The sequence below is a fragment of the Mercenaria mercenaria genome, chromosome 15 (genome assembly GCF_021730395.1).
Source record: "Mercenaria mercenaria strain notata chromosome 15, MADL_Memer_1, whole genome shotgun sequence".
Lineage (NCBI taxonomy): Eukaryota > Metazoa > Mollusca > Bivalvia > Venerida > Veneridae > Mercenaria > Mercenaria mercenaria.
The window spans coordinates 5,114,925-5,142,657 of record NC_069375.1 but is presented as its reverse complement, the minus strand read 5'-3'; the positions used below and the strand labels follow the sequence as shown (position 1 = coordinate 5,142,657).

Here is a 27,733-nt window from a genome sequence, read left to right as displayed (position 1 = left end):
ACCAGTTGTTTTATGGTTCAAAATTCAGCTTTAAGTTCAGGCATGTGAAATTGGTGTCAGGCTCGGAAAATTTTCTACCTGGTTGCCAGCATGGGTTAGTTGAAATCTGAATTTTGTACACTGCACACATATTCAAATACGTTTAAAGTTATACGTTTATGAACCATGACCGTCAGATACCAATAAACAATTGTAGCATTTTGTCAGCTCCTGTGTTCATACTAAACTGAGGAAGGCAGAACAGATTCTTCTAGCTGCTTTACCAGTCTGTTTTTGCCTTTTAATGAATAAATGATACCGAGCAAAGTGAAGGTCATAGACCACCAAGTCAAAAAGGTACCTGGAATTCACTGGGTTAAAGTAATGTTTGGCTGTTCTGGCTGGTCAGTCGTGTAAACAAACCTACTTATACAGTGACATTTCTTTTTCCAAACTGAAATTTTTAACCGCATTTACTTCGTTTCATTATACATTTTGACAACATTTGCTACTGTTTTATTTTCATTAAAAAAAGTTTTATTTAACAAATTTCTCCCGCCATGCCAATGATATAATTGGGATCATCTTATTGGCATGAAAATTGAAAAACTGCGAAAAGGATATTAGCTCTTAGACCTTTGAAATTTCAAAATAGCTGGTTGTCCATGTTTCCTTAATTTGCTCCCTTTTCACTATTTTCAGTTATCTTGGTCTTGTTGTACTGCTCCAAAGTGCTTGTTGACAGACTGAAACCACTTGCTTGCGGCTCATAAGGTATTTCTGTCATTCTGTTTCTTTATTATATAGTTGCAGCTGTAGGAAGCAGTTTCAATCATTCAAAAAGTATGATATACTGTATACAAATTAGTATTTGTGTGAACAGATTTTTGCGATTGAGTCAGTGCAAATACCAAGGAACATTAGGCGTAAAAAAAAATGTCTGTTTCCTGTATCCTGAGCTACCATAAATTGTTGGCCAGACCCTAAATGGACGGTCCGTCCGCCTTTGTCTTTAAGAACATTTTTTTTCAACTTTTTGATAAAAACTTTTTATGCTTTAAACATGGACAGTGATGTTATAAATCAACTTACTGATGCTCTAGAGGCATAACCCCCCTATTTGTATTCATTTTTTGACACAAAAAAAAATTCCAAAAAGTCTCCCTAAAAATAATTTCAAAAAATCCAAAGAAAAAGTTTTTCCGACCTACCTACCCTAATTTATTTTAGCATGTTACCGGAAACAAATTTTTTTTAGACCTTAGTAAAGACTCCATTTCATTTTCTTGATGATAAAGCATTTCTGGACAAAACCATAAAATTTAATACATGTATGCAAATTTAAACAATTATTAGCTCAATCACCTGTCACAGGGTGACAACATGAGTTGATGTCCGTCATGTGCCAACAATTTGTAAAAAAATCTTCTTCAGAACCACTGAGCAGATTTACACCAAACTTCACAGAATGATCTTGGGGTGGTCCTCTTTCAAAATTACCCAAAGAATTTAATTCCATATAGAACTGACCGGAAAGAAAAACTTTGAAAATGATTTCTTGTCAGAAATTGTTAGCCGGCAGGGCTTTTCATCCTTATATGACAGAGGCCTGTATTCGGCCACTTCCCAATCCAAAAATATTGCATTTTTTTCCCAACATCCCAAAATGCAAGGTAACATTTACCAAAAATCACATCAACAAATGGTTTAATTTGTGACCGGAGGAAGCGGTTCTCAGATATTGACTTTTTAGCTCACCTGTCACAAAGTGACAAGGTGAGCTTTTGTGATAGCGCGGCGTCCAGCGTCCGTCCGTGCGTCGATAAACTTTTGCTTGTGACCACTCTATAGGTCACATTTTTCATAGGATCTTGATGAAAGTTGGTTAGGGTCCTTTTTATCAATTTACAATATTTGATTTCTGTTTTACAGGTTCACTTCTTGAGAGCAGGCAGCTACAAAATGGAAGGTCAACAAATCCAGTATACTTGAAAAGCAAGAAAGAAACACCAGAAAATATAAAAAGACAGAAGAACAAGGGAACTTAAAAAAAAAAAACTTTTAAGGATAGGAATTCAGGATTTATTTAGAAACTAAATTTATTTTGAGAAGAGCAGTGTTTGACAAAGCTCTGTTACTTTAAGAGATAATGTATTATCACATTGGTTTTGTTATTGTCGAGCCCGCTTGCGGAAGCGAAGACATAGTTGTCCAAATGTCTATTCGGTGTATGTGCGTGCGTGCGTGCGTGCGTCCGTCCGGATTTGTTTGTCCGAACCATAATTTGGACATGCATGGAGCAATCTTGTTTATATATGGTATGAATGTTAACCTCAGTGAGACGGAGTGTCATGCACAAGCCCCAGGTTCCTATCTCAAAGGTCAAGATCACACTTACAGGTCAAAGGTCAAATTCAAAAATGACTGTCCGGAGCATTTCTTCTTGATGCATGGAGGGATTTTGATGTAACTTGGCACAATTGTTCACCATCATGAGATGGAGTGTCTTGCGCAAGAACCAGGTCCCTTGATCCAAGGTCAAGGTCACACTTAGAGGTCAAAGGATACAAGAATGACAACTTTGTCTGGAGCATTTCTTCTTCATGCATGGATGGACTTTGATGTAACTTGGCACAAATGTTCACCACCATGAGACGGAGTGTCATACGGAAGAACTAGGTCTAAGGTCAAGGTCACACTTAGAGGTCAAAAGTCAGATACAAAAATGACTTTGTCTGGAGCATTTCTTTTTGATGCATAGAGGGATTTTGATGTAACTTGGCACAATTGTTCATCATCATGCGACGGAGTGTCATGCAAAAGATCCTAGAATTACTATAAATAGCTTACATTTGTAACTTTTTTATTACTGGTCGTAGGGAAAAATCAAGACTACTTTTCTGTAGTACAACATGCATGTTACATCCAATTTTCAGGTGTATTTTGACCTATCTCTGCTGGTGCGGATTTTTGTGTGGACTTAGAATTTTTTTTATATATTTTTTTAATTTTTTTTTTTAAATTTGTTTTTTAAATTTTACGTTCCTTTGTTGTTACTGTAAATAACTTATATTGTAACTTTTTGCAATCTCTTTTATTTGGCATAAATGTTTACCTCAATGAGACAAGGAGTGTCATGCACAACTCCCAGTCCTTTTGACAGCTGGCGGGCTTGACATATTGCCCGTGGGTATCTAGTTCTCGTATTTTTCATGAGATTTTAAAGAGAATATTCTGTTATACCCCCATGTAGTAAGCTTGTTTGTCTTTCAGTCAGTAGGTTTTCATGGCTTCCAGGTGATAACTCATGAAAAGCTTGACCGCTTTAAATATTTTTTGGTACATAGTTACAGGTCAAGTTCGACTTTGGGATCAGTAGGTCAAAGGTAAAGATAACTTGCAAACGCTTTGGCCTGGGATCATAGCTTTTGTAACACAGGTGTATCATGATAAAATACAGGTTGTTTGAATTTGAGGTCAATAGATCAAAGGTCAAGGTCACAGTGACCTTGAACAGTTGAGCCGTTTCCGAATGATAACTTGAGCCTAGGATGATAAAGTTTGGTACACAGGTGTCACATCATGAAATGCAGGTCAAGTTTTATTTTGAGGTGAGTAGGTCAAGGTCACAATAAGGCAAAACAGTGAAATGTTTTTCAGATTATAACTTGAGAATGCTTGAGCGTAGGATCATGAAAATTGTTAGGGAGGTTGATTATGACCAGCAGGTGACCCCTAATGATGTTGAGGTCAGTAGGTCACAGGTCAAGGTCACACTGACCCGGTTCTTTAAAATGATGCACGGAGGGGCACATGGGGTCTTCCTCCACCATTAAAACTGTAAAGTCGCCATATGACCTATCCTGTGTCGGTGTGATGTTAAGTTCAACAAAATAAATAACGGTTCTTTAAAACGGTTTTTGGACAATAACTTCAGGATGCTTGGGATGAGAAACACAAAATTTAGTACAAGGTTGGTCTTGACCAGCAGATTACCTGTATTGATTTAGAGTTCCAAAGGTCAGGATGACCCTGAACATTTAAACCTTTTCCATACAACAACTTGAGAACACTTTGGCGGAGGATCATGAAACTATAGAAATTGAATTTGAGGTCATTAGGTCATAGCTCAAGAAAATGCTGCTTTGATATTGGCTTAGTTCTGTGATAAGGCCATATTGTAGGGTATAATTTGTCACTCCTGTGACAACTCTAGCGTTTAGCTCACCTGAGCACAAAGTGCTCAAGGTGAGCTTTTGTGATCGCCCTGTGTCCGTCCGTCTTCAACAGTTTGACTGTTAACACTCTAGAGGTCACAATTTTGACCTAATCTTTATGAAACTTGGTCAGAATGCTACCCTCAATAAAATCTTGGACACTTTTGATATTGGGTTATCTTGGATCAAAAACTAGGTCACCAAGTCAAATCAAAGGAAAAGCTTGTTAACACCGTAGAGGTCACATTTAAGGCTATATCTTCATGAAACTTGGTCAGAATGTTAATCTTTATGATCTCAAGGTCCAGTTTGAATCTGGGTTATGTAGGGTCAAAAACTAGGTCACTAGGTCAAATCAAAGAAAAAGCTAGTTTACACCCTAGAAGCCAAATTTATGACCATATCTTAATCTTAATGAAACTTTGTCAGAATTTTAATCTTGATGATCATTAGGCCAAGTTAAATCTAGTTCAGGTGGGATTAAAAATTAGGTCACTAGGTCAAATCAAAGGAAAAGCTCGTTAACACTCCAGAGGCCACATTTATGACTGCATCTTCATGAAACTTCATCAAAATGTCTTGATGAGGGTCATGTGGGGTCAAAAACTAGGTCACCAAGTCAAATCAAAGGAAAAGCTAGTTAACTCTTTAGAGGCTACATTTATGATCATATCTTAATGTAACTTGGTCAGAATGTTGATCTTGATGATCTTTATGTCACTATGTCAGGTGAGCGATACAGGGCCATCATGGCCCCTCTTGTTTATTTGTTCTTGTTGTAAGAGAAATTGTACATTTTAGAATACAGATTACAGCAAGTCACGTTTTCTTTATTTTGACAATACTTATTTCAAAGCCTGACAAAAGCATCCAGTACTGTTATTAAAAGTTGTTATTCACAGTTCAGCTATATTTCATGTATTGATAAAACAAGTTGTGTGATCTGTGATCATCATAAATGTGTATACAGATAAAACTTAAACATGTGAACAGTTTATTCAATAAATAAAGTGTAATGCTAGTCTTTTTGATGTGTATATAAAAACAAAATTAGGATTTGTTTTACGAGTAATTTCAGAATTACAATTAACACAAATAGAAAAAACCAAGCCTGCCACAAGAAGGCTAATATGTCTCCCTAGACTGAGCTCTTAACCTGCCGTGGTGCAAATAGATTGTTAATGTGTGTCTGTCTGTTAAGTCTTGTTAACAGTGAGTTGCAATCTAGTAACTTTTCAGTTTGTATGATTTTTAGCTCACCTGAGCACAGTGTGAGCTGTTGTGATCACCTTAAGTCTGTCATTGTGCTTCTCAACAGTTTGCTTGTTATTAAACACCCTAGTAGACAGTTTTTTTTTTAAATGTTAAAGGGATGAGTTGAAGTCTGATCGATTCCCGACTGAGGCAGTGCCTTATGTCATATTACTACTGTCGAGTGCTGCATATTTGAGATTTTTATATAGATTTTTATATAGAAAAATTTTCTTAAGCTTTTAGTTAATTCCTAATCGACAAACAATGTGACGAGGACTAAAATAAATTAATTTAAATCAATATAGACCAAAGGATGTATCTAAGTAGTTGTTGTTCGGTTTCTTATACGAATATTTATTTACGTAGATATGTTTACACCAAGAATGATGTAAATTTTGATTCTGAAAAGAAAAATACATTATAAATTCAGAGTTAAATGAGTTAATAGAAAACAACTAATTCATGCTACTACGTGATTCTTGCTTTCCAGTTTTGACATCAGAAATTCACATTTCCGAAACATAAACACATGCCTGTTGTTTATCATTCCATACCAAGCCAGTAGAACACGGAAAAATGTATCCTTTTCCATGCGCATCACATTCGATAAAGCGTCTGTCATCATCTGAAAATGTATGTAAAAGAAACAATATTGATAACCATTGTCAATGTTATTGTAATACAAATACTAACTGTTTTTCTCTGTTCATGTTTTATAGAAACATAATCGTAACTATTATTAACATATTACAAAAAAGAAAACAAATCAGCATTTTTATGACACATGTGACAATAAAAACATGTTTGTTTCTGTTGTCATTCGAACTGACTTACATTCATCTGTAGTTTGACTTAGTCTATAAAAACAACGTTGCCAGTCTAACATTATGCATTCGACTACAACTTATCTAGAGGCTACTACAGCTATGTGCTGAAGAGGTTTACCACAAAATTTTTGTAAATATATTTAAACAATAATATATTGGACCCAAAGTCATGAACAGTTACTTCGTATAATCTACATTAAGATAAATCAAACACGCCTGCATGTAAAACTACACATAGCACTGCAATTCACGTTAAAATCAGTACGATACGAATTATCATCCTTAAAGATACCCAGTTCTCATTTTAAAATTGCCTATTTTTAACTAACGTCAACATAAGATGAATTCAACTTGACAGAATACATTAACTTCGTGTGTTTGTAGAGCTATAGATATGAAATGCAGTTTTTAAAATGTTGCCTCTCCACGTAGGATCGAACGACATTTCATGCCAATCGAAATTATCCTTGTTAAGAAGAAATAAACTTCTGAATAAACAAATAAAATCGTCGAATGTTGAAGAAGCCTTTTTCATCAGCAGTATCTAAAAATGTTCAGCTTATTTGCATGAATCTAACGAATTTAATCATATATTATAAACTACTCACCGGGATATGGAAAGAATATTTTCCCAGCATGGGCAGCGTCGCTTGTGCAAATTTCTTCCAATGAGTGCTTGGTCGGTAGTGCCGACGTGCCTATGTGAGATGCTGAAACAGAGCATGCATTTCCCTGGCAACTATCTGATGTCACTGTCGGTTCTGTAAAAATTAAAACTTTGTAAGAAAATGTCCAAATTATCAATGGTATTTAGAAAATTTCAAATTAAGGTTGCATCCTGATTTTGCAGACATGATGTTGTTTTTGGACTTGCCATGAATTGTGGATAGCTGCTTAGAAACTACTTGATAGACTTTGTTAACATTGTTTTTTATTGAAATGTCATATAAGTTTAAAACACGCAACCTTGATGCAAGTTGCAAGAAACTCCCTAAGAAGGAAATTTGATGTTATATTCGCAGTGTTTTGTTTTGTGTTTTCTTTTGTTATATTTTCTGTGTTACACAAGCTTAATGGAATGGCCGTTATTAAAATATACTGGAGGCTTGTTTTAATTGTTATTATTAATAAATAACAGTCCACCTACATATCACATTATGTTTGTGCAGTGTGAAATGTTTTAAGACATGTTGTGCCTAATTTTAAAAGTCATTTTCAATAATATATATAGTTTAACTGCCAACAGAAATAAAGATTTGAGCAGCACCATGAGAAAACCAACATAGTGGGTTTGCGACCAGCGTGGATCAAGACCAGTCTGCGCTTCCGTGCAGTATGTTCAGGATCCATGCTGTTCGCTTTCAAAGCCTAATGCAAATACAGAAACCTTTAGCGAACAGCATGAATCCTGACCAGACTGTGCAGGCTGGTCTGGATCCATGCTGGTCGCAAAGCCACTATGTTGGTTTTCTCATGGTGCGGCTCATTTTATTAGTTAGTTACAATAAGTAAACCTACCAGCCTTAGTTGCTTTCTAAATATTTTACATATTTATAGAGTAAAGACATTTCCCCAAAAGTTTAGACCGGCATAGCCTACCACCATTAAAATGAAACTAGTAGACAGTTGCTTCCTACAGATTCGACATAATCATAAAAGTATAATTAAAACCAAAAGAAGTTTCCTTTAAAACTTAAAATTCGGCCATAGCGTACCAATATATGTTCAAATATCGCCTGTATTTCACAGGGTACAGTACAAGATACTAGCCCGCGACTTTAAGTGTCAGCCCGATCAAAGTACTGAAAGTACAGTACTGATGGAAGGTGATTTATATAAGTATGTGTATGAAAAGAATCCATTCCAAAAAATGGCACAAACGCTAATAACGCCTTGTAGAGACGCATAGAGCTATCGGCGCATACAGCTTACATGTGAGCTCTATGCGTCAAGCTGTGACGCATAGAGCTACATGCAAGATAAGCTTTATGCGTCGAAAAGTCATGATCGTCACTTATAGAACTTACTTATGGATGATGATGCCTAAGTAATATGGCTTGAATAATCTCATTGAAAGGAATCCGAAAGGAGTCTTATTTTCATTTGAAAGGACTGGCTGATGTAGGTTCAAACCCATGCGATTCACTAGCCATACATGCTGTATCAAGCCTAATGGTAAAACATACCTCCAAGATCATGACTAAGGAATAATATGATAGCGATGGTGGTAATATAAGGCGTGAAGCTAGAGGACAATTCACATTACGTTAAATCGGTGCCTTTTGGCATCAGCATTTGGGAGAAGTTAACTTGGCATGGTCGTCCACTTCCGGCTTAGGTTGGCTTTGGAATAAGTACTTGTATCTTTCCTGAGAAAGTCTTAGATCTTTTTTGTGCCCCAATTTAGGGACACTTATATTTGCTGTTGTTGTTCCGAGCCCTCATTTTCATACTGAAGTGGCTATAGGAAAAAGAGGTAACTGTACTTTTTCTTTGATGCCATTCATTCCGTAAGGCTTTTATGATGCTTTTCTTTTCTTTTACGAGGCTAAAGGAACAAATCAGAGAACAAAAGAGTAGCCACACAAATACCCATATGTAGGAACTTCCGCATGGACGTCCGTATGTCCAAAAAGTTTGTGATACGCACTCAGCAAAGAGTATTCCACCTTCAGTCATGCGACATTACAGGAATATACATCAGTATGTGAATTTGGGCACCTTGGTTTTATTCGTCAGGTTCTGCCCAGGGAAAGCAGAATTGTGGTCCTTGACTATTCCAGCTTAGATATGAAACATTACAGAAATATATATTTTAGCATGTGAAGTTGCGCAACTGGGGTTTTATTCCCAGACCACTCAATGAAAGCGGAGTTATATCCCTTGGTTTATTGAAAATTGCTATATTTTGGCTTGTCATGTGCACTTTGCATAAATGGTCCACCTGTTATAAGTTGAAATATTACAAGAATGTATATCAGCATACAAATCTGCGCACCTAGGCTTTGACATGACCGACTGCTCAGGGAGTGTAAAGTTATGGCCCTTTATGTATTGAGAAAAGCTTTATTGGAGCTTGCGTGACACATTGAGCAAAAAGGTGTATCACTTACAGGCAAGAAACTTCACCTGAATATTGTTCCATATATTCTAACTGAACTTAATTTATTCTTTAAACCTCGGCAAGTACTGTTCTCCCCGGAACTTACCCCTCCCATCCCCGTAAATAAAATTTTAATCATACTCATTCTTCACGAGTACACTGGCAACATCCACTGAATCCCATCCCATCCCGCCCAGTCAATCCCACTTCACATAGATGCAATCCTCCTCCTCCTCCTCCTCTTCCTCATAATCGTTACAGCAGCAGCTAAGAAGCTTCATCAAAGTGAAATACTCCACAGGTCTGCCTCTTCCAGTTTCCGGACCGATCTGGCCAGGCTTGCTTATCAGTGCGCCTCCGACGCCAATACGGTCACGACTAGGTCATCTCCTTTCCGACGCTCTACCGACCGACTGCACTTTAAACCTGCAACCAGCTATATTTTGTAATATTGTAAAAACAGAGACTTCATGCTATCTGTGAATGATGGACAATGACTTTTTTTAACATCACTGTAATCATCATCACCATCATCATTATTATTTGACGAATAACTATTAGTGAACATGAAGGCGTGCGCATCGGCCGCTATAGAGTTGGCCATCCAGCCAAAAATTACAGTTCATATGAAAATATGGCCACGTAACACTGTATTTATTGATTTTAAAATGTGTATGGTCAGACTTATTTAAAACAACATATTGGGAATGTAATGACTATATAAAATGTATATTAAGGTAAACGATCCACATATCACATCGCGTCATCTCGTTGCAATTCGTTACATTCCGACGTCATCCAAAATTACCCGAACGAACAACGGAAACCGATTAACGTTTGTTTTTTTGTTTTGTTTTTTTTTCAATACCAGTAACAAAAATATATTCTTTATATGCTTTCATTGATTTACAGAAAGAGGAAACAAACAGCGCCAAAAATATTTGAAAATAAAAAAACGTTTTTACTCTTCAAAGAAATTCCATAGGTGTCGAGATCAGACGATTTTTACCGAGATAATGTTGCGTCAGTTGTGGGTCGTCTGCCTTATGTACTCATAAGACATGATGTCAAAACCAGTGAATATAGTCACATGACTGCAAGATTATAATAATTAACAAACTCTACCCGTGGCATTGTGTTTCATATTGCTAATCGGCAAGGGGAACTTCAGTTTAACTGCAAATTTGAACGAACATTTTTATTCATAACTAAGTAACACTGGAATTTATGAAACGCATCCCCCTATGTACATGTACTATGTAGGTCAATTATTCGTGTCTCGATGATTGAAATTTGTTCTGTGTTTTTCATATACAGTATGTAAAAACAAAAACAGAAACGTCGGAAACTAACATTTACAGCCATGGATACATAAAAGTCCTGGTTGTTATACTTTTCATGCAAAGTTTACTTCATCACACACAGGTTTCAATAGCAATGACAAATGAAAAATATGCATAAATGTTATATGATTCATAACTGTTTCACTGGAAGTCCTTGTATATTCGAAGACGGACGTTTATTATTTTGTACCATCCTATTTCACCTGATTCAATGTTAGCCAGGCGTTGATCCAACGGGTGTCTTTTATTATGCTTTTGATAGCTATCACTAAACCACTACCACCTCTAGCCCTTCTCACTACCCTGCGGACGCAAACGTATCTAGGTACAGTATCCATCAAATGTGAAGCTATGTGAATTTCTAGCAATGGACCTGCAACAGACTGAACAATAGTCTTGTCTTAAAACCTGAATTAACTTTTGCGAATATGAATCTCATATGCGGAAACTTTTCTATGCACAGTTAGAATATATAACATAGAATCTCTGTCGGTAAATTTTTATACTAGTTTTTTCTAGATTTGTTCCTTTGTTCCTCCACTTGGGCTTTCAGAGACTGATAATAATAATCAGCACTTCGCTGCGACATTCAACCCTGTGGCTCAACGCTGTTATCGTCTGCTCTTTCAGCAACTCTTTTAGTGTCATGATATACAATCTCCTGAGTTATTCATGGTGTCTCGAATATACATTTCAAAGTCAACGTCATCCACGGTAAGACTAACAAAATGCATTCCAGCACTTTCGGGGAAATGACCAAATGTTATAGTGTTCATGTCACAAAAAAGACTCCATTGTTCGATATTGGAGCTGTGTGTTCAAGACCAGACGTTAAAAGCACTAGACATAGGTGGTTGCCGTATGCACCGTTCACTTGCATTCGCGCAAGGCATTCTTCAAAATCCTCTGACATAAAGCCAGTGCCTTGTAAGATAACTGGCAACCACCGCTCTTACGTCTTCTGCATTAGTGTAATTCCCCAGCAATCCTAACTGATGTGCCACTGCATCAGACTGGCAATTTCCGTTTGGGATAGGATCATGTGAACATTTATTTCGTTCCGATCCGATCAAATCTCTTTAAATTATTTTCATACGTCAATACAATATAAAAGTTTTTGCGGTGTTTCTCCTTTGGACGTGTCTTCATGGCAGTGCCATCATGGGAGTTGCATCTATGTCGCATTCGCTTTTTCATATTTTTCTTAAATGTGTAACTAGTGATATTTTCTTGGTCACTGGGATTTGGGAATTCGACAAGATATTTGTTTACGTCTCGGCTTCTTTTAAAAATTGTCTCTTTCTAAATGTATCTTTTGCTTGGGATTCTGCTTTTTCCGGAAAGAGTAACGTATGAACACCTGTTCTCCCTTACAGTATAAACTTATAGTTTCATCGACTTTTTGAATAGTGTTCCTGTTTGACAGCTTTTCAATCTTTTTCAGGCGTTCTTTTCACATTTAAACCACCATCTCCTAAATAGTATATTTGGAAGGGTGATTTGTTTCCCAAAATCCATTTGCTATTTTTATTGATAGCGTATGTTAACTTCTGGAGCTATTCAACCCAGTTGAAATCCTTACGTCCTTCCATGTCGAATTTAATATTTCTGTCTTAAGGTTCTGTTATTAATAAGTTTACAAATTTTGAAACCAAATATGTAAAATAATAAAAGTGTTTAAAGTTACTACCTACATATAAACTGTTCAGAATCTGCAAATTAGTCTTATACATCCCCACACATATAAATGTGATACAACAGCACAAGCCCACCCCTCGTCTATCCGTAAAGTAAATTAGACTTAAGTTAGATTTAACAGACAATTAATGTGTAAGCTCTATGCGCGAGAAAGGTACATCTCTTATTCATAGAGATCACGTGAGCTCTATGCGCCATTTTTTGACACATAGAGCTTATGTTAGCTCTATGCGTTACGGCTTGACGCATAGAACTCATGTGTAAGCTCTATGCGCCGTAAGCTCTATGCGTCCTTACAGCGCCTGGCTAACCATATCATTAATATTATACTGCGTTTTGGTCATTTATACAGTTATACATTCAAATCCCATGTTAAGTAAAAAGATGTGAAATAAAGACATGCAGCCGATATTTATTCGTGGTAAATTGCTGCGTCATTGGTATATTTCAAGTATGTTGAACTGTTTTTACTGGGCATGAGTACTTGTAAGTTTTTGATCATGTCCACGGCTGCCTCAAATATGGTTATAGAGTGTGCCAAATTTTATGGTCTGAAAGGACAATGACGTCAGAGGTGGCAAATTATTCCGCATTGAACTACAGTGTACAGTGGATAGATAGTCTGTTCCTGAAAAAATTCGGAATGGTTACATAGAAATGGTGATAAACACCTTCCAAACAATAGGGTAGCTGACACGCCGGCAACTTGCACTCGCACGCTAAAACATTCTTTATAAAACATTTCGCAAAGTTACGGACACATTTTTTTTTTCATATTAAAGCGTAGAACAGTATTTTATCCTAAAATCACATTTTTGAAAATGTATAATTATGTTTGTCTTGTTTTGTTTTATTATATCTTTATGTTTGTATTTTTGAATTGTATACTGTTAAGCGTCTTTGAACACTACTTGTGCACTTAAAGAGTGCGATGTTAATGTGGTATAATAAATTAATAAATAAATGAATAAATAGCATTCCTTTAGTCATTTATAAACATATAAGTACTATGTAGATCTGCCATTCGGTAGAGTTCTTTATTCAACAAAAGATAGGGGTGTTCAAAAACGATACAAATTACACAGGTAGTTTGACACTATCAACCAGTCTATAAACAAAAGCAGGCAGCCTTGAGTGTTCAAAGATGGCATATATTGTAATAAGTAACGCTACAACTACCCGTCTCTTTATAGAGGAGTAGCCGTGTTCAAAGATTGCACTGGTTGTGCGAGTGAACAATGGCACTTTCCTGTTTTTTTAAAAGAAAAGAAACCGGCTGTCTAACCGTGTTCATAAATGGCATATATTGCGCTAGTTGCTATGAATAGTAAAATACTGTCTACGTAGCTGTGTTCAGATATGGTATATGTTGTGCGAGGAAACGTTACTTTTACCTATCAGCTGTAAAGCTGTGTTCAAGGATTGCATATACCGGTATTTTGTGAGGTTTGTGAGGTAACCTACCATTTACCTGTCGACTAAAAAAAATAACGAACTTTCTTGCTGGGTTTAAAATGGTATACATTGTTACGTAACTTTTACCTTTCTACTAAGAGTAGTACCTAGCTGTCTAACCGTGTTCAAAGATGGCATACATTGCGCGAGGTAACGTGACAAGAAATCTCCATTCTTCTAGAAAGCATTTAACTGTCTGGCTATTTTCATATAATATGATATATATTGTACGTTGTTACGGGATAACTACCAACCGGTCTTACTAAGAAAGGCGCGTACCTTTTTAGACGTGCTGAGAAATAGCACATATCTGACTAGTTGAAGTGATAATTACCTGTCTACCAAAAAGCAGTATGCCGTGTGAACTGATTTCGTCTGAATACTATCCCTACACTTGATGGAATTATATCAGAATGTAATCAATTTTAACTAGGATCCTGATCGCATAATCAAAATTAATGAAAATACGACCAAGCACACTCACCTGTTGTGCCTGTTATAATAGAATTTTGATCATACACATGTTCCATCATTCTGTCTAGATTGTATCTACATTCGCGCGCTGCCTCCGTGCCATGTGTAATGACGTCACGACTCTGACAACAATAACCACATTTTGTTCCATTTCTTACAACGCCCTTATCAAGAGTATCGCATCCTGGCCTTTTCCCATATATAGCTCTTTCTTGCCTGCAGGTGTCTTCAGATACACAGCTAAATATAAAAGTAGAAGTGTCATACTATCTATGCAGGGATCTATGCTTAACTTGACCCAGGTTTTCGCACCATCATATTATCATTAGGTTTAGACCAAGAAATTCCAGTGTTACAATTATTTCCCTTTTCATTATCCAGCACCGAAATGGCTTGGCGTTATCTCTCCTGACTTAGTATTCAAGCCTGCCAAATTATAAAACTCACATACCCCGAAACTAAATAGAATCTTCCGTTGAGAAGAGTTGCAGTTGTAGAACATAATTTACCAAAGCACAAGTCAGAGCCTCCTCTATTTCTGCACTTTTCGTAACACGTGTTGGTTTTATCAAAGTCATTGCATGTGCAACATACTGAAACGGATAATGTAGATGTCATATAAAACCTGAAAATGATCTGAAAAGACATAGGAGTGTTGCTTTGAAGTTAAGATTTGTTGGAAGAAGTAAAACCTGCCGACGACGATGATGATAATAATGATTCATTTTACATTATAAGTAACGCTTACTATCAAAATGATGATGATGTTGATGATGATTTAATGGTAATGATGACCACAAAGAAAACTGTGATGTTTTACGCAGGTTTGGATTGTTTTGCATCAACACGCCAGGCTGTTGTAATTAGGAGTAGAAAAATATATTGTATCAGTTAATGTTTTCCTTTTATCTTGTTTTTATCGTATAGATGGGGGAGGACGTCATACACTAAAATTCTCAAGTTTGATATATTAAGAAATGTAAGAAAGTTTCATATTTCATTGTTAACTTACATGTGACACTTGAATAAATAGTGTTTGGTTCATCAACTTTATTAAACAAAAATCGATTAATCCTGTTGCCATGTCCTGTGTGTTCATTCGATTCAACAGAATTCAAGTAACACGCTGTAAAGGATAGTGTAAGCATGTAAGTATCAATTTAAAGCTATATACTCTTTCTTATAAATATAAACGTTAATAAACACAGGTGTACATGGATAAACTTCATTCTGAATAATGTCCTCAACCATTCTCTGTGTATAATAAAAATGTATATCTTATCATGCTTTTTAGAAACACATTTTGTGAACCCGAAAAAAAAAAATTTTAGTTTAGCAATATATCTATTTTCGTGCTATCTTAAAGCTTTTAAGGACCGGATACGTATTTCGGAGACAGAAAAAATAACAACAATATTGCAATAAAATGGATGTAAAGGAAAGAGGTTCTTTTTCATCCTCCACTATATCATGTAATACTGTAGTCTGAATGAAGTACAACTAAAATTATAATTGCATTTTAGAAACCTAATATGAAACATCCAAGTACGAATACACTTCTCTCCTTATTCCGTAGTTCCATCATTACTTCTGGTTATACACAGTTCACATTGACATACATGTGATCATTTCTCAATGTCAAATATGTAATCTTACCATAAATGATATAGATAAAGGTACTTTCGCACTTAAAACCTTCGTGACCTCATTTCAACATAGTAATATAGTGATGTAGGACACAATTCAATTTGATAAAATAGATAATGACGCTTATACTACTAATCCGTGCAGGCTGATCACGGTCTGTACTGTTCGCTAGTCAGTCAGTAAATTTTCAGTGAACACCTCTTGGAATGATAGATGGTACCGCCCAAACTTTAAAGGTGGACCAGTCCATTTTAGGAATTTAGTAGGCCAAGGGTTTTATACTTTTGATATTCAACCTTTGTATAATCATGTTTTACTCAAAACATATATAGTCAGAGCATAGATAGAATTTACTGAGATAGTAAAAGCAAGAAGGAAGAAAGTTAGAAAACAAATAAAAATATTAAAACTTATTATGTAATCTGTCTCCAGGCTATGTTTTAAGAAGAGAAGGGACATAATCATACAACAGTTAGATATCTCCAGGAGTTATCTCCTGTGAACAAAATAGTGGGTCTGAAAACAGAATATAGTTTGGTCGTTATGACAATCGGTAAGTTTTGGAATAACAAGTAAGATGATGTTTATTGTAGCCCGTTGCTTGTACTGAATAACAAACTAGTTTCGTGCACCAAAAACAATACAAATTTGGATGACGCCATGCCTTAGTGAGATACACAGGGGAATAATAGATGAAAAAATGTCGAACTGATGTTTCTCCAGTTGTACTGACATAATTAAATAAAATTGATCGGTTTTTCTAACTGTGACGATAGAAGTGCGCATTCTATTCATGATAATCCGTCCAAGGTATGCCAAATTAGGAGAACACATAAAAAATACTTTAAAATGTCATATTTCACTTTTCTTTGTTATGTAATTAAATCTTAAGAAAAAATAGAATTTCATGTTCACATCATTTATTGAACGATTGGCCACGCGTTTTCGCGACTTCACACTACTAAGTTATTTAGTGCAAGTATATAGTAATATTGTATATCTGTGAGTGCATTGTTAAACAATTAGTTAATAAACAGTAGCTTTTGACTAAAACAGTCGCACTGCATTGAAATCTTATAAATCTTATTATCCAGATTTATATGACAAAGTTTAAAAAAAAATCTTTTTTTTTTCTTTTTATGTTAATAATGGACTCACACAGTTGACCATTTTATCAGCAATGTTTTTTTTTAAATTACAGGTTTTATGTATATGCCAGTGATATGTAAGTACTGATAGTCTTTAAAAAGAATGGCCATTACAATTAGTGTATTTTTAAATGTACTATATTATTTCATGCAACTAATTGTATATGGATGAGACTTAAATAAATAAATAAATACCGCTAAGTCATAAAGTGACAATCAAAGCGAGACATATCTTTTTTCCCCACGTTTTATCAGTAAATTAGTGTAGATAAATCATATATCATAGTCTTGAAAAATTCCCTGAGCTCCTCGTTGATAATGTAATGAAATATCGTGTGATTAAACTACAGATAACGAATAGGTTTAAAAAAGAGAACTTAAAAGTCATAAAATACAAAATTACACAGAAAATGCGAAATATATAGTGAGTGACGCAAAAGCACCAGTTTACGGTAGTATTTTTATAAAGTTCTATGTCAAAGTAAAGGTGGCAGGATAAAGCTCCGTGAGGGTATATATAACTCCTATCCGTGATTATGTTTTTGGAACATTTCATATATGAAACAAATGTCCAGAATGAATGGGGACCGTTGTGTAAACCGAGAATTTAAAAACATTTTACAAGTGATAAAAATTCGAATTAGGTCTTTAAATCACTTCGATATTTGTGGAACAATGGGCATACAGGCCGATGCGTTTTGTTAGACCATTTGGTAGAAGATATGTAAGTTCACAACTGTAAAACGTTTCATATGCTACTCATACTTCGCTTGAGGTTCCAGTTTTTCAAATAAGTGATGGCTGTGACTAAAAACAGGTCTTGTGCGCCTGTAATATATTACAGACTCCGGTACATACCGGATTCAAGCGATTTGAATTTTTTTTATTTTTAATGTATAATTTATTATATGTTGTAACCATGGTAATCCTAACCCTAACTCTTATACACTTAATGCGTGCGGACATGCAAACAATTGCGCATTTTTCCTGTGCGCTACGATGATACTTATTTTGTGACATGCGCAGATCGTAATGAGAAAAATCGATAAGAGATTTAAATAACAGAAAATAAAGCACCGCCCTATCTTTTACTTTGACTGAAGTTTCTAAATACATCAAGTTGCGGTGGAAATTTAGGGTTAAATAGATACTACGTTGTTGAAAATATTTTGAGTCATATTTCAGACCTACCTTTATGAAATCTTAATGAGCAGCTCATCTGGAAATGGAAATTACATTTTTCCACCAAAAACACGGACCATTCATGAAAAGGATGCTAAAGAAAACCGAAATTACGTAAGATATCTCCTTAAAACGTAACCTTGTAATTGCAACATATAAGAGTGGACGGATAGCTCAGTGGTTTGCACACTGGCCTTCCAATCCTGAGGTCGGGGGTTCGATCCCCGGCAGCTACTCGGGAATTTTCAGAAACGCTTTTCAGTGTTTCCCACCCAACTAGAGGTTTACTGGTCAGGAACCCAGGCAATCCTTGCGTGTATCAGTGCTATACACTGGGCACGTTAAAGAACCAGGCTGTCTATTCGCAACGAGCTAGGCTAAGTTAGCCGGACAAGCCTGTATCTGATTTCTGATCTTTCTGTCGTGGGGGCTTTGTCTTACTCTGTCCCTCTGGTCAGATCGCTCTGTGTCTGTACTAGTAGAGGATGAATTATGCGTCCTGTGTGGCTGCATTTGAACTATGTAAAGCGCCTTTGAACGTGAAATTGATCATGAAAAGGGCGCTATATAAATCTGGTATAATAATAATAATAAGAGAGTTTGCGATTTCATACGTGTATGTGTATACTTACATGTAGTAACAAGAAGCTTTTGAGTAGTCAACATTCGGAACATTGCAAGCTGTTCACAAACTATAGTTGTACCTGTAAAACAATCGAGCGTTTTGACTAATTAAAGTCATCGAGCAATTATAGCAGAGGCTTATTTTTACTGACGCTTTTTGAAAGATTTTTATTTTATTTGACATTTTTTTCAGGTTTGGGAATACTGTTTTCCTTCTGGTTATTTGTATTCTTACGGGAACTAATTGTGCGCAACTTGTCGCATACATGTATTTATTTTTATATGAAAGAGATTCTATGTAAAGTTTGTCGCCATATTTGTTAGTCACCGTATCGTATCTGCCCGGCTTCGTCGTGCCCTCAGTGCTGTTTCCCTTGTTGCTCTGACGTCTTTAAAGTCATCGAGTACATATGTTAACTGTTCCGTAGGGCTTGATTTATATGTCTTGAAATGAGCATACTTTGTGTTTTACAATTTTAAAATGTGACATATGTTAAGGATTCACCTGGTGAGAAATATTTTTTATTACACTCGTTTGTCATACAGGAACATAGTGAGATTTGGCGTCTGTAAACTTGTTTAGACTCCCGATTGACTGTTCCAAAGCAGGACCCTGTTGTGTTTCTTCCTTATGTATGTTTTGTTTCTGTTTGATACTGTTTGTTATTATATTATTTGTTTGTGTTTCCGTTTACATGTGCTCAGCAACAATGTACCTGTATACAATGTACCTGTATACAGTTTCACATAAACATATTTTCATGTGGTCTGCATTTAACTTCTTGTGTGGTGTGGAAGAAAAATTGTTTGTAGTGGTTAGTCAGCCAAATGTCTAATTTAGATTTGATTTTTAATTTTTACGTAAAGTGTATAGACCTTGCTCTTGGAATAAGAACTTGGATGCCATTTTAGAGCATACGGGTACATAACAAATACTGCTAGCCTATTGCGCCGGTCACTTTTGCTGATACCGCTATCACTACCTCGTTGCCATTTTGTAAAGGTTGCTGAATAAAAAGTACGTGCCGCCTTCATGTGTTGGATTTGAACTCTGGGTTTCCAATTCTCTCTTGTGAGGCTTGCGAAATGTCTATGGCGGTAGAAAATTGTCTGCTTGTGCCTGAAATGCCACCGTCTTTAAAAACTGGAATGCAGTCATAAGAATGTGCCCTTGTATGAAAGAAAAACACTCCAAATGTCAATATATGTGTTCCATCTACGGGTAGCCTTTTTTAAACAGCAAGTTCGGAAACTATACTGCTGATACTATTCCCAGCAAAAACACCTGACGTCGGAACAACGTTGAAACAACGTTTGAGTTTGGTCGTGACGTCGGCGACCTAAATACAACGTCTGTTCAACGTCATATTCACGACGTCTAGCAGACGTTAGATTTAGACGTCTATACGACGTTGGATTATGGTCGGACTTGAAGAGAGTGCAATGTTGTCATTTGTTAAACAACTATTTGGTGTAGAATTATTTTCAAAGTGTTAAAATAATTACTTGTTCTCACAAAGTCCTGAAAATGCGCGTAAAACTGACAAATAATATTTCATTTGGATATTAAAAATCATAACTGTTTTTTTTTCTCTCTCTCCCTCCCTCTCTCTCTCTCTCTCTCTCTCTCTCTCTCTCTTTATACAACAAATCATATTACAGACTGTTTACATTTCAGAATATCAAAATAATAATACTTATAAAAATAAATTTTGTACAGGATCAATATACATTGAACTTGTATAGATTATTAGACTAGTAAAATTTATAACCCAGGATCTTCTCTACACATCATGTCTATTAGTCACGCATTCTCCAGATACGCTTGCTTTGGTTTACACGATATTCCAGTAATTTGATGCACTGGAGAGGTTAGATAGAGCCTTACACAAAGGGATCTGCAACGTGAGTAAAATATTTTAAAACTTAGTCTTACATTAATGACTGCTGATTTTTTTTTGTTTAAAAAATAAAACAAAAACATTTGATATTTTAAAACTGCATTTTACCAAAGTTTGTGCACTTTTTTCAAGGTCAGGGAAGATATCTGAATCTTGGATATATTATATATTTGTTTTGCATGAAGTGAATTTGATGTTAGCTCTTACGAAGTAACATTTTCGCTTTTTAATTTCGATTTAGTGGACATGAAAACTTTGTATTGTATACATTTCAGGTGGATGTTTTAGCTGTGTTGAAGAGGCATGCATAATTGACTACATTTTATGTTATGGACTTACTTATATGTTGTCACAAGTGGAAATAAAGATTAGAAAATACTTACAATTGTGTTGATTAGATGCTGGGTCACAAGTAAAATTCCAACGTTTAAATAGCAGAAATTCATTACCTATTATAGTTAAATTATGGGTAGAATGCAGTCGTTAACAAGTTTGGTTATGGTTGGATTTTGGTTGGATTAAGGTTGCATCATGGTTGGATATTAGTTAGAATCCCGACGTTGTATCGACGTCGGATTATGACGTCTAAAAAAACTTTCAAATCCAACTTTAATCCGACGTTGATCGACGTCGGGGTCCAACGTCGGTACAACGTCAATACGACGTCTTTTGTTTGCTGGGCTATATCTGCACTTTGTTTTATTCACTTTATGTCTAAAGCCTTAGATGTCATTTAAACATTTGTTCTTCACTTAGTTGAATGTCAGAAAACAACACCCATACTATGTAGTAAATTACGAATGTCTCAAACATACTTGCTAGAATGTAGCTATATAATGTTTTATTATAAATATAGGTGTATATAATGTTATGTTAATACATCGATCGTTTGTTACGCATAATTGATCATTCATACGCCAAATGCAAAACATAGACAAAAATCGACACATTTAGTCTAGTTCCCAAACGACTGTTCATTTCTCAACAGTTCTGAACATTTTGTCAATATATCCGTTTTATATGAGCATTGTCGTGGTATATCTACGTTTATAGTCAGTCCTTAGAGAAATTATAGTTCAGTCATTACTACAGTTCTTGATTTAGAACTCTCTTTGGTATTCATAAAAAAAGAACAAGATTATAAAGACATTTTCTTCTGAAATGCTTCCAAAGAGTACTGTGTCTGCAGTGTTTTTAATCATCAGAAAAGTACAAATATGCCACTGTTCTTGAAAAACAGATGTCGTACCAGACTTCAATTTTACTGAATACGCTTTTATCCTTTTTAAGGATAGAACCAGGCAAAGTAATGGTAGACACGGTTTGCTTGAATGTGTTCGTAAAAGGTGATCGGAATCCTGTCATACTAATATATTGAATAGACCTAGTGATCCGAAAGTACAAGTACCGGTTGACATTTTATAGCCTCTAAAATACGTTTAGAGAGTCCTCTTGTGAAAGTAAATGTAAAACTATTTTCTTATATAACATAACAATTACTTTTTATTTAAATGGGCATTCATAGTTTTTGCCATTTACCAGTCTTTAGTTCTGGACTTTGTTGAGCTGCTGTCAAAATTAATTTCACAAGTCATGCAGTAAAATACGTACTGAATGACTAACTGGTAACCAGACAAAACTATTGCCTTCGGACCTTGAACAATAGTTTAATAAGTTTATGGATGAATATTTCTACAGTTAAACACTCAATAATATGACCATAAAAAGTTAAGTTTTTGTATGATAGATTTTAAGTATCTCCTCAAGGCTTGGTAGATTGGTGGATTAAATAAAACGTCAATTATATAAGTTGCAAGATACATACGTTAGCATAGCATGAAAGTTTGATTATCGCATTGAAATATTAGTGCAGCTGGTGTAACTTTATTTACATTTCTTTTAAGAACATTATAATATAAACAACTCAATGAGTCATTTTCCACTGGGTAATAATTATAATGAAAAATGTCTCATATGGCGTTTCGTTAGTTGGTATGGTAATTATCATAGAAATTACATGTTCTGTGTTCTAAAATGACTACAAATATCGTCACGGTCTACAAATATCTGCAACATGTGACCTTGATGTGATTCCAACTAAAAAAAAATAAGGAGCTTTTAGGAGCATTTTTCACAACTTGCTCCAGTTACGACAGAAATTGTAAATTGTTCACTGCTATCTGGTATGATCCCTGAGGAGTGGAATGTGCTGTGATAAAACCTTTGTTGCAGAAGAAAGGTCTCCCGCCGGAACTTCAAAACTCTCGTCCTGTGTCAAATTTAACATTCCTCTTCGAAACTCTTAAGAAACGCTGCACCAAACCAAATCAATAAGTATATTGAAGCTAACAATCTCCTTCCAGCTTACCAAAGTGCCTATAGCAAATATCACAGGACTGAAACAGCAATGGTTAAAATGTTATAATGATAGTTTGGAAATCATGTATAAAATTTCAAGTAACAATCGTGGCCATGATCGACTAGAGTATAGTGTCTGATACCATCGATATGCCGATACTGATTCAAATCCTTCAAGATGAATTTGGTATTAGCACTCCCTTGAAATGTGCAAAACCTCTCACGCCTCCTAGCACCGGCTTAGGCGAAACTCTATTACACATATATTGAATGGACTCCATGATTCCTATGGACCAGAAAATATAACATACGCGAAGACTTCTTTACAGCCGCCAGACGGCATTTAAAGATTGCCAATGTGATAGCTAATAGAATCTGTAAAATGATTCGTTGGAAGCATAGAATGCAACCAAGCAGAATAATAAGACACGATAAAGATATACACAGGGTATCAAATTGTAATGAAAGGACAAGACAAACACATTAGGTTGCATCAAACTACCACAGTTAACACTAATTTCTATCATAACATACGCTTGAAGGCGGAATGTAACATCGTTGTGCTAATTTCATATGTACAATTTTTTAAAATGCCTGGAACAGATGAGGACTACACATCCAACACAGCCACTAATACATTATTCCACGCGGTTATTGGGAAATGCGTAAATATAATCTCTTTACTTTCAGGAAAAGTAACAAAAAGGGCTGAATAGATTAATCTAACTTAGTGTGGCAGTCGGCAGTCGGCGAGGACAAATAATTACTGACTCTAGCTCTTAAATGGTTACATTACACATCAATACATTATCGTCTGCTAAAGCAATATTGATAATGAAAGACAAAGAAAACTGTAAAGGATTACTTTCTCGATTTTATTTTGTTACACCACAAATAAATTACTCTTTCTGTAAAAGGTATTTCAAAATTGTGTCTGTCCTCTGAAATTTAATACATAACATGTTTAATGTGAAGTGATATGAAAATAGAAAAAAGTGGAAACTTCACAGGTCGCTCAACACGACAAAAACGAAAATGTTGCAGGCTCGGTTTGATTGAGCCTGTTCATGGACTGTAGTGGAAATGCATGCTACCGTCCACGCCCTCTAGCCCCGCGTTGAGCAGAACTCAACATTTACACATGTTGAAAGTACAAAAAGCAATTTACACTGTCCCGTGTCTTTGGAACATGGTGGGGGGTAAGAGTGAGGTTGGGTGCGCACCATAACCCGGTTTAAGCTCCCCAGTGGTGTTTTTACCACTGACCGTTCCAAGGCGGTGCCCTACTGTGTTTCTTTGTTTGTTTGTTTTGTCCTAATGTGTTGGCTTTGTGTGTGTGTGTGTGTGTGTGTGTGTGTGTGTGTGGTGCACGCGTCTGCGTGCTGTGGGTTTCGTTTTGAGGAGGCTGCGTTTTTGGTGCGTGGCATTCCCTGTTTGTATTCAAACGGCGGTGAACATGGAACCTTCAGTGATACACGTGTTGAGGCGTGTAATTCCATGAAGAGCGGCGTTTGGTCCCCAGATAAAGTAAAGGGTTTGCCCCAAACGAGAAAACAATGGGCAGAACTAAACAAACTGGAATATAGGAAGGGGATCTGAGATTATGGAGCCTGCGTATCACAGGAACTGTCAAAAGACAAAATTAAAAAGCAGGCATCATATCCAAGGGGTGATTAAACAATACCCAAGGCTATGAAAGCGGGAGTATTGGAACCACCCAGGCCGAAATGGTCATGTTGAGAAACTAAACAGTACCAGTAACACGAAGTTTAATGAAGTTTCATTAAATTTTAAATACTTTTAATACTTTCTTTATTTGTTTGTGCTACCGCAAATGTAAAATGTACCCTCAGGAAGGTATTTTAAAATTAAGAAATACTAAACAGTCGTTGTAGATTTATTTAGTTGATGAAACGTTTTATCTGATTAAAATATCTCATTGTTTCTGATCGCAGAATGACAAAGAATAAATCCAAACAAACTCTGGGTAACTGGCGACTGTCTGAAAGGTTAAAAGCAGCAGACACTAGCTAATGAGTGTTTAATATGCTATTTGGCGGGGAAATATTTCAATTATCTAAACCTTAAAAATATAATTTCTAGGATATAACCTCTCCATTTCTTTTGTTTTGTGACTTTCAACGAAATCACCATCTAAGTATTTCGAAAATAAATCGATCAGACGTTCAACACAGAAATGAATTGAGAACTGAGAGAATGGTTTACTAACATGCAAAGCTGCCGTCAGATATTATTATATCCTCACTATAAGACCGAAACCCTTTTTACAGTCCCAAAGAACAAATGCTTCAGAACGAATAGTATCGTTATTTTTTATAGGATGGCGAAAATCATATTCGGTAATTGAAGGCTAAAAAGGCCTTTCTTGCCAATCAGTGACGTGTGTTCTACATTATCTATTTGCGTCTACGAATTTGCTTTAGTATGGTTGAAATATGTTAACGTGAGCTTTGCAAAGCCGGGCCATATACGTCTAAAATTTCAGATCAAAGAAGTCTTGCACCACCAGGAAGACGTAGCACTTTGTGTCAGCTAACTTAAATCATGACCTTCAAATGTGACCTATCAGTGGAACACACAATCGGAAATATTATTACATATGATATAAACTCATTGCGAGTAAAACGTAAAGAATATCTTGTAATATTTATAATAGCGACTTAAAAATAACTGATTCCGTGCGGTAGTTTGAGCAGAAGATCCAACTATGTTACTTATTGTTAACAGTCAGATGTGCAATCACCTACTGTATGAAACGCATCCATTTTAATAGGTTATTCACTTTGAAAATGCGATTAATTAGATTATATGTAAGAGTTGAAAATAAAACATCATGTTCGTTTTCCAGACTAATCTTTAATTACAGCATGCCTTACAAACAGCATTTTAGAAATTCTCCGATAGAAGATAATTCCTCATAGAAACCATAAATTACATCACAATAAACAACGGCTGAATAAATGTAACAGTCACGTAGCTATTTCTGTCTTATAGCGAATAAATATCTAGCCAGTTATTTCCTAGGGGGTTGGAGACAAATTAAAATCTGCTAAGTCTACTTTTCTGCTAGTCTACTTTGCAGATAATTCAGATGTTCATACACTTACGAGATGCAGTTATATGTTAAGTAATACAGTATAACAGCTTTAAGAAAATGAAAGTCAGCAACAAATAGTACATTATCAAATATTGCTAATAAATATAACTGATTTAAAATAATTTGGATATAGTTAGAAAGCCTGCGTCACCAGCTGTCAAAAGATGATAACTTATGTTTACTAAATTATAGGTAAGAATTACAAAATGATTGTCTTTTTAGATAAACAAAATGCACTTTATATGTCATTTATGTGAAGTGTATGATAATAAATAATATATATAACAAATCATGTCTGTCCATATCCCATAATAATTATATAAAATAAATCCTAGTCTACCTTCCTAATTTTACTTGAATACGATTGGCGAAGTGCACGTAAGAAAATAAAATGATCCAGATAAGGGATCCTCCAAAAAGCTTTAACAGAATATAGTTTAGCAGAGCAGGAATCTCTTTTCCATGCTGTCTAATGATTTTACATTTTTTTCATAATTGAACTAAACATAGGTAGTAAAATATTGATTTCTAATGTAAAATTAGTAAGGACAATGAATGGTAACATTTATTTTTGAATCAAATACTGTTGATATATCCAGAGTTTAGTTATGACAGAAAATAGACATTCATTTGTTCCGTCAAATGCTGGGCGTTAACGTTTGCATTCGTTCTTTTTATGTTTTAAAAATACTTGTGCATTTTTGATTAAGTTACATACAATATATAGTACATTATTTAAGAAGGGCAGTACCACTATATTTTGAAGATTTAATATTTATCGATGTAAAATTGTGGTGTGAAATTTATTCCAAAGTATAATATACAATCCATCGCTGTACGTGCACAATTACCTATGTCTATCACCCATTCAAACTATTCGCGATAGGACGTTTACCACCTTTCTTAGATGGCAGTCTTCGGAAACCGGGAGTCCGTTATAAGCGAAAGGCAAAGGAATTTGGTTTTGTTTCCTATTATGCAAGTATTTATATACACAATTTAAAGAGTAGCTCTGTTTCTTCTCACACTATGAACAACTAATGTAGGATTTTCGGCTACACTAGACTGTGTCTGTCTGAGGTATGTCTGGTTGTACTATAATAATTGAAACTACAGTACTTGGTAGAATAATAAACAAGAACTACGTTTCACAATTTGCAATAAGTACCTAAAACGTCATTTGACATCGTTCTGGATATTCTCGGAGTGAAAGGTAAATTACATAAATTGATCATTCATCTATGTTTTGGACATCTCTAAGAAATGAAGAGTTACACGATCCCATTACAGGAACTATTCACGTTGACATGCTATCTTTTAGATAGGAAACGTACAACCTCCATGAAAAATTACCGTTATTGCAATTATTTGTTTCTGATAAAACCAAACTAACCATGCTTAAATT

At 35.5% G+C, this 27,733-nt stretch overlaps 1 protein-coding gene and 1 long non-coding RNA gene across 2 annotated transcripts; one reads left to right on the top strand and one right to left on the bottom strand.

Moving 5' to 3' along the window:
- Window positions 1–689: 689 nt before the first annotated feature.
- On the top strand, window positions 690–2,139 carry LOC128548889 (uncharacterized). Its single transcript, XR_008367320.1, has 2 exons — window positions 690–753; window positions 1,912–2,139. It is a non-coding gene; the product is annotated as an uncharacterized LOC128548889 (long non-coding RNA).
- Window positions 2,140–5,138: 2,999 nt separating this feature from the next.
- On the bottom strand, window positions 5,139–15,994 carry LOC123546643 (uncharacterized). Its single transcript, XM_053524426.1, has 6 exons — window positions 15,878–15,994; window positions 15,363–15,476; window positions 14,802–14,943; window positions 14,361–14,590; window positions 6,886–7,038; window positions 5,139–6,075 (listed from the first exon to the last, which is right to left on the bottom strand). The coding sequence occupies exons 1-6, from the start codon at window positions 15,933–15,935 to the stop codon at window positions 5,957–5,959; spliced, it is 816 nt and encodes a 271-aa protein (XP_053380401.1). The 5' UTR covers window positions 15,936–15,994; the 3' UTR covers window positions 5,139–5,956.
- Between the last annotated feature and the right edge of the window lie 11,739 nt (window positions 15,995–27,733).